An 18,733-nucleotide genomic window follows, 5' to 3' on the forward strand; every position below is an offset into this window, starting at 1 on the left:
TCCCTAAGAAAATATCCCCAGGACCAGATGGATTTACGTGTGAATTCTACCAAACATTTAAAGAATAATAAACTCCAATACTATATAAACTATTCGAAAAAATAGGGGAAGAAAAACTCCTACCAAATTCCTCTATGGCACAGACATGGTACCGATACCTAAATTGGGTAGGACAAAAACAGGGAAAGAAAATTATAGACCAATCTTCCTAATGAATATTGATGTAAAATATTCATAAATAAAATATTAGCAAAGAGATTACAGAAAATCATCCCCAGGATAATACACCATAAACAAGTAGGATTTATACCAGGAATGCAGGGCTAGTTCAATATTAGGAAAACTATTAGCATAATTGACTATATCAATAACCAAATTAACAAAAGCCATATGATTATCTTGAGATGCAGAAAAAGTATTTGATAAAATCCAATACCCATTCCTATTAAAAAACACTAGAGAATATAGGAATAAATGGACTTTTCCTTAAAACAGTCAGCAGCATTTATTTAAAACCATCAGCAAGCATCATATGTAATAGGGATAAACTGGAACCATTCCTAATAAGATCAGGGGTGAAACAAGGTTGCCCACTATCACCATTATTATTCAATATTGTGTTAGAAATGCTAGCTTTGCAATAAAAGAAGAAAAAGAGATTAAAGGAATTAGAGTAGATGATGCGGAAATCAAATTATCATTCTTTGAAGATGATATGATGGTATGCTTAGAGAACCCTAGAAAATCAACTAAAAAACTATTAGAAGTAGTCCACAACTTTAGCAAAGTTGCAAGATACAAAATAAATCCACATAAATCATGAGCATTCTTATACATCACTAACAAAATCCAACAACAAGAGATACAAAGAGAAATTCCATTTAAAATAACTGTAGATAGGATAAAATATTTGGAAATCTATCTGCCAAGGGAGGGTCAGGAACTATATGAGCAAAACTACAAAACACTTTCCACACAAATAAAGTCAGATCTAAGCAACTGGAAAAATATCAAGTGCTCTTGGATAGGTTGAATGAACATAATAAAGATGAAAATACTACCTAAACCAATCTATTCATTTAGTTCTATATCAAATTCCCAAGAAACTATTTTACTGACCTAGAAAAAATAACAACAAAATTCATCTAGAATAATAAAAGGTCAACAATTTCAAGGGAATTAATAAAGAGAAAAGCAAATGAAGGTGGCCTAGCTGTACCAGATCTAAAACTATATTATAAAGCAGTGGTCATCAAAAACATTTAGTACTGGCTAAGAAATAAAGAAGTTGATCAGTGGAATAGGTTATGTTCACAGAACAAAATAGTCAATAACTATAGCAGTCTAGTATTTGACAAACCCAAAGATCCCAGCTTTTGGGATAAGAATTCACTATTTGACAAAAAATACTGGGAAAATTGGAAATTAGTATGGCAGAAATTAGGCATGGACCCACACTTAATATCGTATACCAAGATAAGGTTGAAATGGGTTCACGATCATAAAGAATGCTATCATAAGCAAATTAGAAAAACATAGGATAGTTTACCTCTAAGATCTGTGGAGGAAGAAAGAATTTGTAACAAAAGAAGAACTAGAGATCATTATTGATAACAAAAGATAATTTTGATTATATTAAGTTTATAAGTTTTTGTACAAACAGAATTAATGAAGACAAAATTAGAAGGGAAGAAATAAACTGGGAAAACATTTTTATATCCAAAGGTTCTGATAAAGGCCTCATTTCTAAAATATATAGAGAACTTGGTCGAAGGGTATGAACAGACAATTTATAGATGAAGAAACTGAAACTATTGTAGTCACATGAAAAGGTACTCCAAATCATTCCTGGTCAGAGAAATGCAAATTAAGATAATTCTGCCATACCACTACCTATCAGATTGGTTAAGATGATAAGAAATGATAATAATGAATGTTGGAGGGATATGGGAAAACTGGGACACTGATACATTTTTGGTGGAACAGTGAATGGATACAACCATTCTGAAGAGCAATTTGGAACTATGCTCAAAAAGTTATCAAATTGTGTATGGCACAGTCCCTTTGATCCAGCAATGTTTCTACTGTCATTATATCACAAAGAGATTTTAAAGGAGGGAAAGAGACCCACATGTGCACAAATGTTTGTGGCAGCCTCTCTGTAGTAGCAAGAAACTGGAAACTCAATTAGAGAATGACTGAATAAATTATGGTATATGAATGTTATGGAATATTATTGTTCTGTTAAAAAATGAGCAGGAGAATGATTTCAGAGAAACTTGGAAAGACCTACATGAACTGATGCTAAGTGAAATGAGCAGAACTAGATCATTATACATGGTAACAAGAAGATTATACAATGATCAATTCTGAAGGACATGGTTCTCTTCAACAATGAGACGATTCAAAGTAGTTCCATTTGTTCAGTGAGCTATCTACACGCAGGGAAAGGTCTATGGGAACTGAGTTTGGACCTGTGGTTCAACATAACATTCTCACTCTTGCTGTTGTTATTTCTTGCATTTTGTGTTCTTTCTCAGTTTTTCTTTTTCTCACTTCTTAGTCTGATTTTTCTTGTGCAGCATGTATATGTAAATATACATGTAAATATATATATACATATACATAATATAATGACTTCAACATGTATCTTAACATATTAAAAAATAAACTCAAAATCAAAATAATTGTAGACAAAATAAAATATTTGGGTGTCTACCTTCCAAGATAAACCCAGGAAATATATAAACACAATTGAAACATACTTTCTACACAAATAAATTCAGATCTAAAAAACTGGAAAAATATGAATTGTTTATGGGTGGGCCAAGCAAATGAAATAAAAATGACAATTATAAAATATTCTACTTATTCAGTGCCATACCAATCAAACTGCCATAAAATTATTTTATGGAGCTAGTAAAATATTAACAAAATTCTTCTGAAAAAAGAAAAGGTAAAAAATATCAACAGTATTTTTTTTAAGCAAAGAATGATAGCCTAGCAATACTATATCTAAAACTATATTATTAAGTAGCAGACATCAAAATCTTCTGGTATTGGCTAAGAAATAAGAGTGGTAAATCAGTGAACACATGACACAATAATCAATCACTATATTAATCTATTGTTTAACAAACCCAGCTTCTAGGATAAGAACTCAAGTATTTGACAAAAATTGCTGGGAAACTGGAAAATATGTCAGAAACTTGGCATAGACCTACATCTCACACCTCATTTGAAAAATAATGTCAAAATGAAGATTTAGACTTGAAACAACTTTTAAAGCCAATATTTCTGATAAAGACCTTATTTCTACATACAAAGGACTGAGTCAAATTTATAAGACTACAAGTCATATCACAATTGATAAATGGTCAAAGGATATGAACAATTTTCAGATAACAAAATTAAAGCCTGCTATATTAAAAATATTTAAAAATGCCCTAAATCACCATTGATCAGAGAAATGCAAATTAAAATAACTCTGAGGTACCACCTTATTCCTCTTATATTAACTAAGATGACAGAAAAAGATTATGCTAAATGTTGAAGGGAATGTGGGAAAATTGGGACACTAAAGCATTGTTGGTGGAGTTGTAAAAGGATCCAACCATTCTGGAGAGCAATTTGTAACTATGCCCAAAGGGTTATAAAACCGTGCACCCCTTTAACCCAGAAGTACCACTACTGGGTATCTCACAGAAATCATAAAAGAGGAAAAAGACCACTTGTGTAAAAAATATTTCGAACAGCTCTTTTTGTGATGGCAAAGAATTGGAAAAAGAGTAGATGCCCATTAACTGGGGAATGGTTGAATATATTATGGTATATAGAAAAAATTGAATATTGTTGCTATAAAAAATAACGAACAGGCTGATTTTAAAAAGGCCTGGAAAGATCTACATGAACTGATGCTGAGTGAAACAAGCAGACCCAGAAAAACACTGTATGCAGCAACAGTAAGATTGTATACATTGATTAACTATGAAACACTTCTTAGTGGTTTAGTGATTCCAGGCAGTGCCAATAAACTTTGATTGGAAAATGCCATCTGCATCCAGAGAGAGAATTATGAAGACTGAATATAAATCAACATATGCTATGTTCACTTTTTTTCTTCATGTTTTTTTCTTTTGTTCTGATTTTTCTCTCCCAATATGATTCATATAGAAATATATTTTAAAATGAATGTATAATGAATGTATGTATAACCAAATAAAAAGTATATTATTTTATATGTAACTATGGAAAAGAAAAAAAATGAAGACTGGACAATAATTTTATTTTAATAATTATCTTCTTTTGCTTTCATTTCTCTACCATTCCTGTTTGATTTTGAAAATCATTTTTCAGCTCTCCAAATATTCTTGTTGGGCTTATAGCCAATTCATATTTTCCTTTGAGGATTTTCTTGTAGCTATTTTGACTTCATTCTCCTCTTCTGCATTTGTTTCTTGATCTTTCTTATCACTAGAGTAGCATTTTTCCGTTGATGCTTCTCTTTCTATTTCACCTCTCACCCAAAAAACTAAGTGGGGAAAACAAGACAGAGGCTCTTTTTTGTCATTTGTTCATTCTTTCACCCTCTTTCTTGATTGAGACTTTTTTTAAGCATTGTACTTAGTTCCCAAAGTAAGTAGTGGCAGAGAGTGGCACTGTTTCAAGCTTCAGACTTTTTCACACTCCTCTTTTTAGAACTATTTCTTAGGGTTTAGAAGGGTTTTTTGTTTTTTGTTTTTTGTTTTTTGGTACTTTCAAAGTGCTGAGATCTGAAAAGAGGTATAAATACTGTTCTTTTAGTCTGCACTCTGGTCTTTACTGAGCAAAGGTTCCTGCTCTCTTGGGATTGCAATCAATACTGCTCTCCAGGACCCCTTCACTCTTGGAACCAGAAACAAAAATGTTCCTCAGGGTCCCTGATCCCTTGGGACCTGAAGTGAGTACCCTTTAGAGTTTCCATTCTCTCTTGACTAAAAGTTAGTCAAGTCTCTTGACCCAGAAGTTGGTATAAGCAATGAAATTGCCAAAAACATCTGGTCCAGTGCTTGAGAGTTCCTGAAGTTGTTGCTACTTCTGTCACCACTACCTGCTTCCACCATTATGGTTTTATCCATGTATGCTCCAGTCCAGCCTTACATTACAAACCTCTCTTTCTGCTCTCCTATGTTGTCTTGGGTCGGAAGAACGTCTCACTCTGATCTTTCCTTAGATCTGCCACTCTAGAAATATTGTTTGAAGAGGAATGTTGGGAGAGCTCAACTAAATGCTTTCTCTACTCTGGCATCTTGTTTCAATCCCCAGAAATCTTTCAAGAGTTTCCCGTCTTAGGATGCAATAGGTAAGAGTGGCAAGGGTAAACCTTGGCAAATTATATACCACAAGTCATTAATTAAATCCGATTTTCCAAAACAACCAGTTTCAGAAATCTTGAAAAAAAGGTTTTAAGAAATTAAAAGGAAGCAAACCTAGCTCTTGATTTAACATTACCTATGAGATTTATGCTACAGGAAAATAAGAGGGTAGAAAAGATATATATTTTTGGAGGATGATGTGAACAAAATGGATAAGCTGTTTTGTTTTGTTTTTAATTCTCTCAATCACCTTTGGAAACTCAAGAAAGTGAAGGACTATAGTAACGTCAATTAGATTTATGTTTTAGTTCTTGTTACACACAGATACATGAAGCCCTGAGGGAAGGAGATACACAAAATATATTCTTTTATTTTTCCAATTTGATAAGATAATCAAAACTATTCTGAGATTTTGGGAGATCCTTTATTGTAAAATTTTCAGCTACAAAAATAAGTTGAATTATTTTGTTATATTTATTCTGACTATTCTTTTACACTTTAATAATGTCTTCATCATTCCATGCTATCATTCTTCCTTAAAACTGTTTACAATTATGTAGTGGTATGTTAGTATAGGACAAAAAAGATATAGAGATGCTTCATATCAACACTAATTGTGGTAATTGTTTGCTTTTAGTATTAAAATCAGTTAACAGTAAGTGCACTATACAAAACTTTGGGAAGGATTTAATGCAAAATTTAATTCATAAACTCATAAACATGGATGCCAGTTTAATGTCAGAATCAGAACATTTTGTACTGCCTTACAGAATGCTTTACCCAAATATTTGTCTCAAAGTGATTTAACCCAATGAGCAAGCATGCCTTGTCAAAACATCTTATAAGTGATTGGCTTTACTTGGCTAGCATAAGCTAAACAAAATGAAATACTGAAAACAAAAACCATAAATCAAGTCCTCACTTCTTGACATTTCCAAGACGGCACAGAATTAGAATTTTGCTGAATGTAATAAGACAGAATATGAACCTTCAGAAACAATTTACTGAAATTCTCCCTTTATGCATTCCTTAGCTTTAACATTTTTATGGGTTCCTATATGAAAGGAGAAAAGAATAGTAGCAAATATTTTAGAAATATTTGTAATATGCTGTTAATGAATCTTATTAGAGTAGTGTAAAATTCAAATAGAAATCATTAAATAAGGACCCCTGTGGGCCACATATCGACATAAAACCTTATTAATGTTACCTATGTTTTAATGTATTTTTATTTATTTTGCTAAGTATTTCTCAATTATATTTTAATCTGGCTAGGGTAACACTTAGGAGTTTTATGAGCTTCAGTGAAGTCTGTTTGTTTGATCGACATTTCTCCTCTAAAGAAAACATAGCATTGATATTGTTACTAGGGAATTCTCCAAAATATTGAATAATTAGAATAAACTTGCCTGTTTTTCTGCAGATATTTATTGAGTGGACCAAGTTCAGCCATCTCCATGACTAACATCCAGGATTCAGCTTCACATATGCCAATCATTCGGACAATATAAGGATTGTCTAGCTGTTGCATAACATTTGCTTCTCTTAATAACTCATCTTTAATTGCAGGGTCATTGGTCTCATTTTTGAGGATCTTTACAGCCACTAATTTGTCACCTCTACAAAGCAAATTCAAACACACATACATACACATTTACATTTTTAGATATTACCTTATGAGACATATTTCCTAATTGCTATTAATGATATAGAATTATCCATCTCTCTATCATTGAATGAAAATAAGTTATCCTTTGAAATAAAGGATTAATCAGTTTCTTCCTCAAAATTTTTCCCTTGATACTTCTCTTTCTACTTCAACCCTTCTCCCATACTGAGGAAAGCAAGGGAGAGGCAAAACTTCCAAGGAAAAGTTGGAATTAAAGAATTATTTTTTAAAAAGAAATATGGGGTTATTTTCATTTTCAGATGCATCATATATATACTAAGACATAATTAAGAAAATTTAATGCTAAGAAAAAAAAAAACAGAATAATTCCCCAACTTGTGAAATGATTATATCCTAATGGCTCAATTTTAAATAGTTTTTTTTTGTAACTTGAAACATATTTTTCCCTAACACAGCAATTCATGAACAGTGATTTAACTTATAACACATCTGTACTACTATATATCTACAGTGAAAAAACAAAACAGGGGTAGCTAGTTTGTGTAGTAGATAGAGCACCAGCCTTGAATTCAGAAGAACCTGAGTACAAGTCTGGCCTCAGACACTTAACACTTCCTGGCTGTGTGACCCTGCACCCAACTGCCTCAAAAAAAAAAAAAAAAAGAAAAAGAAAAAGAAAAATAGCAAAACAAATATAACATGTAAAGTCATGGTTTTCTTTTAAGTACAATATAAAAACACTTTAAAAATATATATAGGTTGGTATAATTAATCTGGTTCTTAGCTTTGACACAAGGAGAAAAGAAAGAAGCAATGATCATTTCCTAATTTAAAAATTGTAAACCTTAGCTCAAAAATATATATTTTACTGTACTATTAAATCAGTTTTTTGCCTATCTTAGATCTTGCCTTTGGAAAAATCCAAAAGTTAATTAAGATAGGAACAGGGTCTTTCATCTTAGATTCAGGAATACACAAAGAAAAGGAGACAACTTTAAATCAGTCTACTACCAAAAAAAGGATCAGTGTGGGGGGCAATTACAAACTTTATTATATTTGTCTATTTGTATCTTTTAGTTTTAAAGTCCTATACTCCTATTGAACTCACTTTTATGTGAATAAAATTATGCAATCTAAATCTAAAATACTTTCACCTTTCTTTCATGTGTTTTACTAAATGAACTAAACTAAACAAATGATAAGGACTTTCAGGAATTTTATGTGTAGCTCTAGGACAGTCTATATCCAATTAAGTGTAAATCTAGTCTAGTCTAAATAAACTAAGTCAAAACATGATGCACATGAACTCAGCCACTTTCTGAAGACTTATCACTGCCTTCAGAGAGCCATGTCATAAAGCCTACTATAATAAAAACACTGTGTAGTGTATATAATTGCATTACATATTAATTGTACCAGAAATTCACACCAAAGTCAAGTGAGGATTTAACCATATAATGCTATCCTTTGCATTTAAATGGGCTAGGAGGATAATTCTCTCATTCTCTCTCTCTCTCTCTCTCTCTCTCTCTCTCTCTCTCTCTCTCTCTCTCTCTCTCTCTCTCTCTTTCTCTCTCTCTCTCTTTATACACACACACACACACACACACACACACACACACACACATATATATTTAATTAATAAATACTATAAAGACAGCAAATACATTTGAGAACATGACTGAAAACAGCAACTTACTTTTTCATCCTATACCGACCCCTTTTAACAGTGCCAAAGTTACCAGAGCCAAGCTCTCCTTCTTCCAAAGTTAGCAATGCTCTGTCCAGACGCACTTCTTTGGGTCTGATTTCTTCTGGATCAGCATAGGGACTTTCATAAACTGCAGTGTCCATTGGTAAGGCTTCCCTCTGCATGTCTGCAAATCATTTAAACACATTTTCACCAACCCCACTAGAGGATGAGTTTCCCTTTATAAATGCAACTGAATAAACATATTTTGCTACCTATTATTTTTCCAATGTGGAGCAAATGGCATTCCATGATAATATTAATGTTACTTTAAAAAATTAAAGTTACTCCTTATTTAGACTAGTTGTTAGGAAAATTGTGATAAACAAATATTTAGGCTATTGAGGCAGTATTTCAGATTTTGATTCTATTGAGCAGAGGACAAAAGATTTAATATAAGATCTATTCTATCATCTTCTGTGTGCTACACTGATCCTAATGGGATAAGATGCTTTTAATTAAATAGTAATGAGAAATGAGAGAGGTAAATTGTTAACTTATGCAATTCATCATTGATGAAATAAACAATATCATAATACAACTATCAAAACAAACAAAAAATCTGCCACCTGGAAAATTATCCTTGCCCATTTACATTTTAAAAAGAACACTAGGAGACCAAACACTAACTTATTTAATGGTCTTGACATTGATATAGGTTCTTAAAAGTACCTGTGCATCCTATAAGAGCATTATTTAAACTCTACAAAACTCTGGTTCATTATTTCAAATTCTGATGTTTCTATACGCTCTTATTGATATTGCACATCAAAGTATTTTCCAAATTAATAATTTTTCAGAGTTGTCTTGTACCAATATTTAAAATGTGGTGTATATATATATATATATATATATATACATTTTTAAATTATGGTGCCCAGAACTGAATACAGTACATGAGATTTGTTCTAGCCATTATTAAGATAAGCTTAATTCCTTTCTTTATTCCTTCTAACTATAACTCAATTCAGTTGAAGAATACATTAGAATGCAATCTCACACTGCTATCATCTTTTGTGAATACTGCAGTCAAATATAATCCTTCAAATGTTTTTAGACAAATTGTCTCTTCCACCTTGTACTTATGAAACAGATTATGAAAGAGAAACTTTACATTTATCCATATTGAATTTTATCTTCTATTGAATTTATTCTTGAAATTAAATTCAGCCAACAGCTTTATCATGCCATGATTTATTTTTCTTTTGCATCCAGCTCTCTGAAAGGAGTTGACCACTGACATAAGTCTTAATTAAAGCAAGGGATTCTAAAAACTGAAGGAATGAAACATATCTGTGAAAATGTATTCATATGGAAGATGAAATGTCAGCTTTGGAAAAAGCTAATAAACCCATTGTGGAAGGCTTTAAATGTTCATTTGAAAGTTTTATATTTGATCTGAGAAGCAACAGGATTTATGTACAGACAAGAAATACATGATTAATTAAGACTTTTACCTTTTAAAGATTATTTTGGCAGCAAGATAGAAATTAGATTGAAAAGGTGAGAAAGTAGAGATGAGTTTGAATAAGGGATGGGTTTGGAGGTTGAAGATGGTTCCATTTTTGACATGTTTTAGAATACAATTGTTATATCCAGATGAAACTGGAGTCAGTCAGTGAGGTGACATATTAGGGGATAATATAAAGATATGAGATACCCAAATGGATGTTCATATCAGGAGAATATGGAGAGAAAGAAAAGATGACCATGAGGATACAGAAATTACAGAAAACAAGGAGTTAAATGAGCATGTGATTTTACCTACCTAGTTCAGCTCCCAAAGTGGTACCATCTGTCCTCTGTAACACATAAGGATTAAGTTCTACTGAACTGTCTGCCCGGTTAACATTGGGAGGATGTGACTAAAGTACAAGATGAAACATTTAATATACATCATGGATATATATTTGATCTGTTATTTATTTATTATAGCATAATTTATTCAAGAAAGACATAGACAAGAATTACAGACAGACAGAAATTTTTAAATAAAATTTTGTCTCCAGGTTATTGCTTAGGCACATTTTGATTTTAAAAAGTATATAATATGGAAATGTAAAACCACTGTAAATATTTGAAAGCCTTTCTTAGGACATAATTCACACAAGTAATAAGGAAGAATGGGGAATTGAAGCCAGGTCTTCTGATTCCATTCAGTGCTGTTTTCCATTCTGCCACAAACATAATATAGACTGGCAAGATATAGGATAATAGGAATTGAAAGGAATGGACATATATTCCTCGAAGGTATTAACATAAAGAAAATTCTTTTCTAATTTTTTAAGTCAAGACTATCCACAAAAAAAAAAAAATCACATTTGCCTAAGGGAAAAATCCCAAACCTTTCTCCTTAGGACCTACTCTTCTTCTAGATTAGCTGAGTTTGCATGACAAGGTGTTTCTATTACTAAAATAATGGAAAATTTTACAATATTCTCTGGTTTTTCGAATATAATTTCCTTTCTATGATGGAATGCCAGCAGGTCAGGATCTTCTCCTCTATAGTTCACTCAATTTTAAAGCTAGCATTTTAAAGGCTTCTAAGACCTATACTGGGTGGTTTGTTCAAGAGGTAAGGCCTCATAATTAACTGATGAGTTGAGATCAATTGATTGTGTACTTGTCTACAATAAAAAAAAATTGACATTATGAACACTCGTATGTTTATTAAAAGCAAAGAGTGGTGAGGAAAATAAAAATTATAGTCATGTAATAAATAATTATAATTTTTAAAGAAAAGTATCTGCAACAGAACTGAATGCTTTCAAAACTATGCTATATAGCCTTTTAAAATTTCTGGTATAGGTGTCTGTCATGATTTCTTTAATAAGTATATATGGAAAAGGGGCAGCTAGGTGGCACAGTGGATAGAGCACCAGCCTTGAATTCAGGAGGACCCGAGTTCAAATCTGGTCTCAGACACTTAACACTTCTTAGCTGTGTGACCCTGGACAAGTTTCACTTAACCCCAGCCTCAGGGGGGGAAAAAAAGTATATATGGAAAAGGTATGATATAGCAAAAAAATTATTTTGTGCCTAAGACTGAGACTAAAAGTAGGTGGTCTACTCCATGAATAAAACAAAGAATAAACTAGGCATATGTGCTGAAAACACATAATTTTTTCAAACAATTAGAGCACTGCTAAGGAGAAAGCTTAACATGGTCATTTGCCATTTTAAAGACAAATAATAAATAAAGCAAAGGGAATAAAGGCCCTCTTGAAAAGACTCTTTCAATACAAGAAATTATCTTGAATTTAAATTTATAGATATTTATAGATAAATTTATAGACAACTTTTCCGGGACTTTGTTTGATCTTAATTTTTTTTGAAATGGAATCCTTCTATCTTGCCTATTCTGAAAGTACAGCAGCCATTACTCATGGGTCCAATCTCACTATTTATCAGCATGAAAGTTCTGACCTAGTCCATTCCTGACCCAGGTTTCTCCTTAGGCAGTCTGATGACTCTGAATTCTTACAGGCTCACCAAAGTGAAAGTGAACTTAATACATACACTTTATTGGCATTAGCCCTTCTGAGGCTCAAAAGTCCCAAGGTCAAGCAGTGCACGAGCCTCAATTTCCTTGTGTATTTAGGGTTAGACATTAGCTACTATGCGAATCTGGAATAAATATTGCTATTGAAATGTGTTGTGAACCAACACAAAGGATGAGACAAGCAATCTTTTCTTAAATTACATTTAGATATCTTTTCCTTTTTAATTGATATAACATTATTGAGGCAAATACACAAAGTCAACACATTTGTTACAGTTCTTAATATAATTTATCAACAATTGTTTATGAACAGAAGAGTCTAAAAAGAGGGTGTTGCAACTTTATATGAGAACAATATAGTACTATTGCAAGAAGTATAAAAAAGTTAACATCATATGTATAATATATATAATCCTTTATTTCTTTCAAATTCTTCATTTTATTGCTATCGAATTGTACATTGAAGACTTTAGTTTTGTTTTTGTTTTTTTATCTGGATTCTTCTGACTTTTCTATGATTAGTAAGCAAAAAAGGTAGAATCTGAATCCAGGTCTTCTGGTTTTCTAGGCTCATATGCCCAGCCAGGAAAGTTTTAACAAGAACAATGACTTTTTCTTTCCTTCCTTCCTTCCTTCCTTCCTTCCTTCCTTCCTTCCTTCCTTCCTTCCTTCCTTCCTTCCTTCCTTCCTTCCTTCCTTCCTTCCTTCCTTCCTTCCTTCCTTCCTTCCTTCCTTCCTTCCTTTCTTCCTTCCTTCCTTCCTTCCTTCCTTCCTTTCTTTCTTCCTTCCTTCCTTCTCTCCCTCCCTCCCTTCCTTTCATCCTTCCTTCTTTCCCTCATTTTTTTTTCTCTCTCTCTCTCTTTTCTTTTAGAGAGGAAATTGGATAAAGTGACTTTCTCAGGGTCACGCAGCCAGTAAATATTAGTGTCTGAGGCCAAATTTGAATTCAGGTCCTCCTGACTTCAGTACCAGTACTCCCTCCATTGTGCCATCTTGGTTGTGTCCGCTATTAAGTTTCTGAGGTCAAATTTGAACTCAGGTCTTCTTGACTCCAGATTAAGCATGTAATCCACTAAGACATCTCATTATCTACTTTCACAGTACTACCATATTTTTAAAAACCTATTATAGATAATCCATGTCTTAATAAAGGATGCTATATTCAGTTCTTATTGATTAGGCCTGTTTTCCTAAATAGGCAACAGTAATGACCAAACGGGAGTTCTATCACAAAAGGTATTATTTTGATCTATAGGGATACTGAAATATCTTGACTGGTTGACTACTAAAGATAACAAAATTTCTAAGATAATTACAAACTCTTTACATAATTACATCAAAGATAATTATGAACTATGGCAATAAAATAAAAACTGCACTATATGACAAAGGTTTCCTTCATTCTTTCTAATAAGTACCAAGAAAATAAATTAAATAGGAGTTTTTTATCTGTTTTTGTTTTTTGTTTTGTTTTTGTTTCAGGAGATAGCCTTAATGAATAGGCTGAATATACAGAGTGTGAATCAGTTAGTGTGCAGGCCATGACCCCCAAAGTGAGAAAAATTCATTGATGTCCTGTTTAAAAAGATATGTACTTCATTTCTCTTGGTATTGTCAATAGGACTAAAACAGCCTTTGTTTTAGAAATTTCTTATATATACTGGGAAGAGTATATTGAATCATGCATATTCTTTAGGCTTGCTCTCCAAGTATACATCTTAATTTCAATTGTTTTACATAGTTTACAAATACACATGAAAGGAAATAGACACTAAGTATTATTAAAATGTATTATTTAGAAGTCACATTTAGGATAAGAATGACTCATATAACTAGTCTTTTAAGTAATTGGGGGGAAAACTTTATTATAGGAAAAGCCTAATCACAATAACTGGAATTTTGTGTTATTCACTTTAGAAATCAATCAAATAGAAAAAAGAAAACAAATAAAATATTAAAATTACTGTTTCTTAAATGACTTTTTTCTATCTCACAATCTCTACCTTCTACAATATGTATTTTTAAAAGCTTTAAAATTTATAGCCATAATAAAATAACTACAAGATCTGAAGGCTTTAATGATTTGGCATATTCAATTATAAAGTCTAATTTTTCTTTTTGGTAAAAAAAAAGTTTATCTATCTATCTATCTATCTACATATATATTACCATAATAATACAAAATTTTACTTCACCAATTAATATTGAAACTTTACTTCAAAGATATCATCTGGTTTCTGATAGGAATAATAATTTCTTTAGTTTATATTTAAGTAATTACAAAACTAAAAAAAAAACCAAAACAAAAAAAAAAATAAAGACATAAAATAAATTTAAAAACTGACATAAAAAGCACATCATATGCCTAGGATAAAGACAGCTAAAGAATGTGCTTCAGTAAAACAAGGCTGCATCTCAATCACTGTTGATAAAGATGATGTCAGTGATAATAAAGAAGAATGAAAGTTGAAAAATAGACTGCATTAGGATCTCTATATTCAGAATGTTAGTAGACAATTATACATTTAACTAGAACAAACAGGAAAAGGCATGGAGCTGAGTGTGAATACATCCTACCACTTATTCAGAAACCAGCAAACATGATATGCATTAGGCACCTTTTTATTGCCAGCCTTTGGGAAGGAGTATGATTTGATTCTTGAGATAAATCCACCCGTTGACCAACTCTAGAAACCATAATGTCAAAAAGGAACATTAAATTTTTCAAAAAAAAAAAAAACAACGGATATCTTCTATGACAGATGCTTGTTTAACTTGCTTTTAGAAATAATTTTACCAATAAATCCCTTAATTTTCAATTTAATGATCATTTAAAATTTTTTCATCAAAAAAAACTTAAAACCTGTTTTCTTAAAAACATTTATTTAGAAGCTACATGAGATTTATTACAGTAGAAATAGTTTTGTGTTACACAGAATTATTCATTCATACAGTTTAAACAAACATCAATACAATGAGTGGAAAGTAAATTTGGCTAGTTGTTAAAGAGTAAAGGAGCTTTCAGTAAATAGTAAGCACAGAGATTGGTATCTATGGGAAATGACCTAAGTACTGAGTTCCCATCAAATGTATAGCATTCAGGAATAAAAAATTATAAGAAAAACAACTGTGGTTTTCTGGTGAAAAAATTCTAAAACAGGAAAAATTAACAACATGATTATAATGGACTCAATTTACAAAGAATTTCTAAATTTTCTTGTTTTCTATATTCATGATCCCTGAAGACAGAGGCTAGCAAGATCAGCTCTTATATCTCTAGATAGTTTGTTTTAAAAACTATAGTTAATTCTAAAGGAGCAGAAATAAAGGTTCTTTTTCTAAAGGAAGAGGAAGAAAAAATATATCATATTAAAGACGCAGGCACCAAAATCTTGGGAAATTTCTTTGGAAGTCAGTCTGCCTAGCCAACATCTAAAAGCAGGAGAGAGAGAAGATCTATGGGGAAGTTCTAATATTCTTGCAAAAAAAAGAAAAGAAAAAGAAGAAGCAGCAGAAGGAAACTAAATCCTACATCCTAACTTAAGACAGTTATGTTCCATAGGTCTATGTCAGCCTAACCTAGCTATCAAAATGAGGGCATATAAAATAATGCAATTATCCCTCTTTGAACTAAGAACACAAGTTATGAATAAGGTAGGGAAAACCCACTCTCTATTCTATTCCCACATCCTTTAAAAAAATTACCTCTATGAGGTGTATCAAAATAAGATTCTCCCCTCTCCTCATCCCCCACATATAATTGGAAAATTAGGCAGAATTAGGAAGTTCACATAACAATGGGGATAAGTAAAAGTGCCATTGTCCTGGAATCCCAATCATTCTCTATTATAACCATTTTTGGAGCAATCCTCTCCATACTTCAACTCAGAATGTTCTGAAATTATACTATCAATCTGATATATATATATATATATATATATATATATATATATATATATATATATATATATATATATATATGTATATGTAGTTCTTTAAGTCTTTCATAGACTGTCGACAATAAGTCAGGAGAACTTTCTATCTAAATCTTTTGAATAAAACAACTAAGTCAAAAAGGACCAAAGACACTGACCAATACAATTCTACTTCCTTGTAGTTAGATTATGTTGACTGAATTTCCCCCATAAAACTTTATTAATGTGTTCAAAAGTATCACTAATTATGCAACTTAATATTAGTTGATCTTAATCATACAAAAAGTTTAATTTGAATTTGCTGCATGAATCCTAAATTTAAAATTTCCAAATTTATTATGAGAAATGTTTTAAACACCAACTTTGCAGAATTTTTAAGCATATATTAACAAAGAAAATCAGTCACTAATACCATGACTGAAAAAATATACAATTATATAAATCTTATTCAAAATAATGAATAAGTTTATTTTAAAACTGAAAATAGCCTATTGTTTAATATAATACTCCATGGGAATCCCTATTAATAAAGTAATTTATTCTATAGTTTCAACATGATCATTTCTAAGGTTAAACAAGATTACATTTTTCATTTGCTGATATGTATAAATGTTTAATCTTCACTGATCCTAATAACCCTTACCTTAGGATGAGAGGATGGAAGAGGTGGTCGAGACATCCCAAAGTCAATGTTACCTATGAAGATATGAAGGGCAATTACTGCTAACAACAACAACAACAAAAAAGATTCCTGAATCCCAAATAGTGATTGTGAAATTCACATTATCTCCAAAACACATGCCCCATCTGTTAAAACTATTTTCCTCCAGATGGTATATCTTCTTACATTCAGCTATTTTTTCATCTATGTATCATGTATCCGTTTTAAAATGTAAAGCTCATGAAATCATAGTTTCCTTTGTTTTTAATTGCTTTCTTAATTCAATTATGGTAAATGCAATCCCACAAAATTCTAATTTTTTTTCAGAGATTTATTTTTGCTTGCTAAAATATACAAAGAATCAAGAAAATCTATTTTATTAATAAGTTACCATTTTCTGAGCCAATTTTCCGACATGGAACAGTAAGAACCCGTAACAGTCCATCTGGTTTATAGGAATAATGCTCAACCAGCTGTAAATAAAGCAAAAAAAGAGGATGGATGAATAAAGAAGAGGAATCTAATAGCCTCCAATGGAAATGCAATTAGTGTTTTTGTTTGTAATAGGTATCCCTAAGAAAATTACTTCTTTTTTAGTTACACTGTTAACTCATGACAAACTTTTTGTACTTTCTTCAACTATAAATACTAGTTCTGTACCTTTTATATAATGCTTTTACTAAGTCTACTCCCATTTTTTGAAGTTTTACATTTTTTCATTCTGCTACTGTCTTATGAATCAAGATAAAAATTCTCACTTTATGTCTCAAAGTCAGACTATTCTAAATTATCTTACTATTGTCATTCCCACAAATATCCATTTATTCAATTCCTTCTAGGCAAATTTATTAGATCATTAGGTGAATCTTCTATCAAGCTTCTTAGTCTCACCATCTTTTTCCCTTCTCTTCAAAAAAAGGGATACCACCTCATTCAGATTGTCCAATAAAAAAAGTAAAATTTCCCTTAGAGAAATAGTATGGATAATAAATTCACAATTTTAAAACTAGAAGGGACCTTAAAAGCCATAGGTCAGAGTGTTTAAACATTTGAGTGCCTACTATGTATAAAATAAGGTGCTGAATCTCTGAAGATTTTTATGAAAAAATTATATCCATCCACATAAGATTCATTATTTGTTACATAGCAGTACTGTATCTAATGCAATCATGTAAATAAAAGTAGCATACAAAAATAAGGCAGCTAAATATGAGGCTTCTCAAAAACAACTGATATTCATTGACTTAAAAATGAAATTGACTTTTGTTATGTTATTTTTTTAGTCTTTATTTTCCAACATATTTTCCCTTTCTTTGGGGTCAATGCACAATCATCTTATGCATCACAATTGACAGCCCTTCTCCAATGAACAGACATCTACTTTTTAAAAAGTGAGTCCTTACCACAGTAACTGGGAATTTGAATGTATTAAACAGTATGCTATTTTGTTTGTTTGCATCTGTATTTTTGTATACATAATCCATTCCACTGACAGACTTCTTTTTTAAAATCAAGTATCAAATCATACAATACCAATAGACTTCCTTTCCTTCCCATTTTTTCCCTATTATTTCTTTTGAGGTTCTTGACCTTTTAAATCTTGATAAGATTATGCCCCCCAAGCTCAATAAAATATTTTTAGAAGTTTGTTGGGACATCTAGATGATACAATGGATAGAGTACAGTCTTGAAGTCAGGAGGACCAGAGGACCTCAGACACTTAACACTTCTTGACTATGTGACCCTTGACAAGTCACTCAACCCCAGTGGTCTCACAAAAAAAAAAAAATTATAAAGATGTATTATAATACTGAAGTACATGATTTAGGGAACATATGATTTTTATTATATTGGCTCAACCTACCCATGAACAATGAATGTTTCTCTACTTAGTAATTCTT

The 18,733-nt window shown here is 31.5% G+C and overlaps 1 protein-coding gene across 1 annotated transcript in view; it reads right to left on the reverse strand.

Moving 5' to 3' along the window:
* Positions 1 to 18,733, reverse strand: part of SYK (spleen associated tyrosine kinase) — a 178,803-nt gene that overhangs the window by 31,482 nt on the left and 128,588 nt on the right. The window contains 6 exon segments of the mRNA XM_074280678.1: positions 6,764 to 6,973; positions 8,684 to 8,861; positions 10,503 to 10,599; positions 14,855 to 14,923; positions 16,815 to 16,867; positions 17,224 to 17,305. Coding sequence (XP_074136779.1) covers positions 6,764 to 6,973; positions 8,684 to 8,861; positions 10,503 to 10,599; positions 14,855 to 14,923; positions 16,815 to 16,867; positions 17,224 to 17,305 — 689 coding nt within the window.

Source organism: Sminthopsis crassicaudata, chromosome 1 (genome assembly GCF_048593235.1).
Source record: "Sminthopsis crassicaudata isolate SCR6 chromosome 1, ASM4859323v1, whole genome shotgun sequence".
In the NCBI taxonomy this organism is placed as follows: domain Eukaryota; kingdom Metazoa; phylum Chordata; class Mammalia; order Dasyuromorphia; family Dasyuridae; genus Sminthopsis; species Sminthopsis crassicaudata.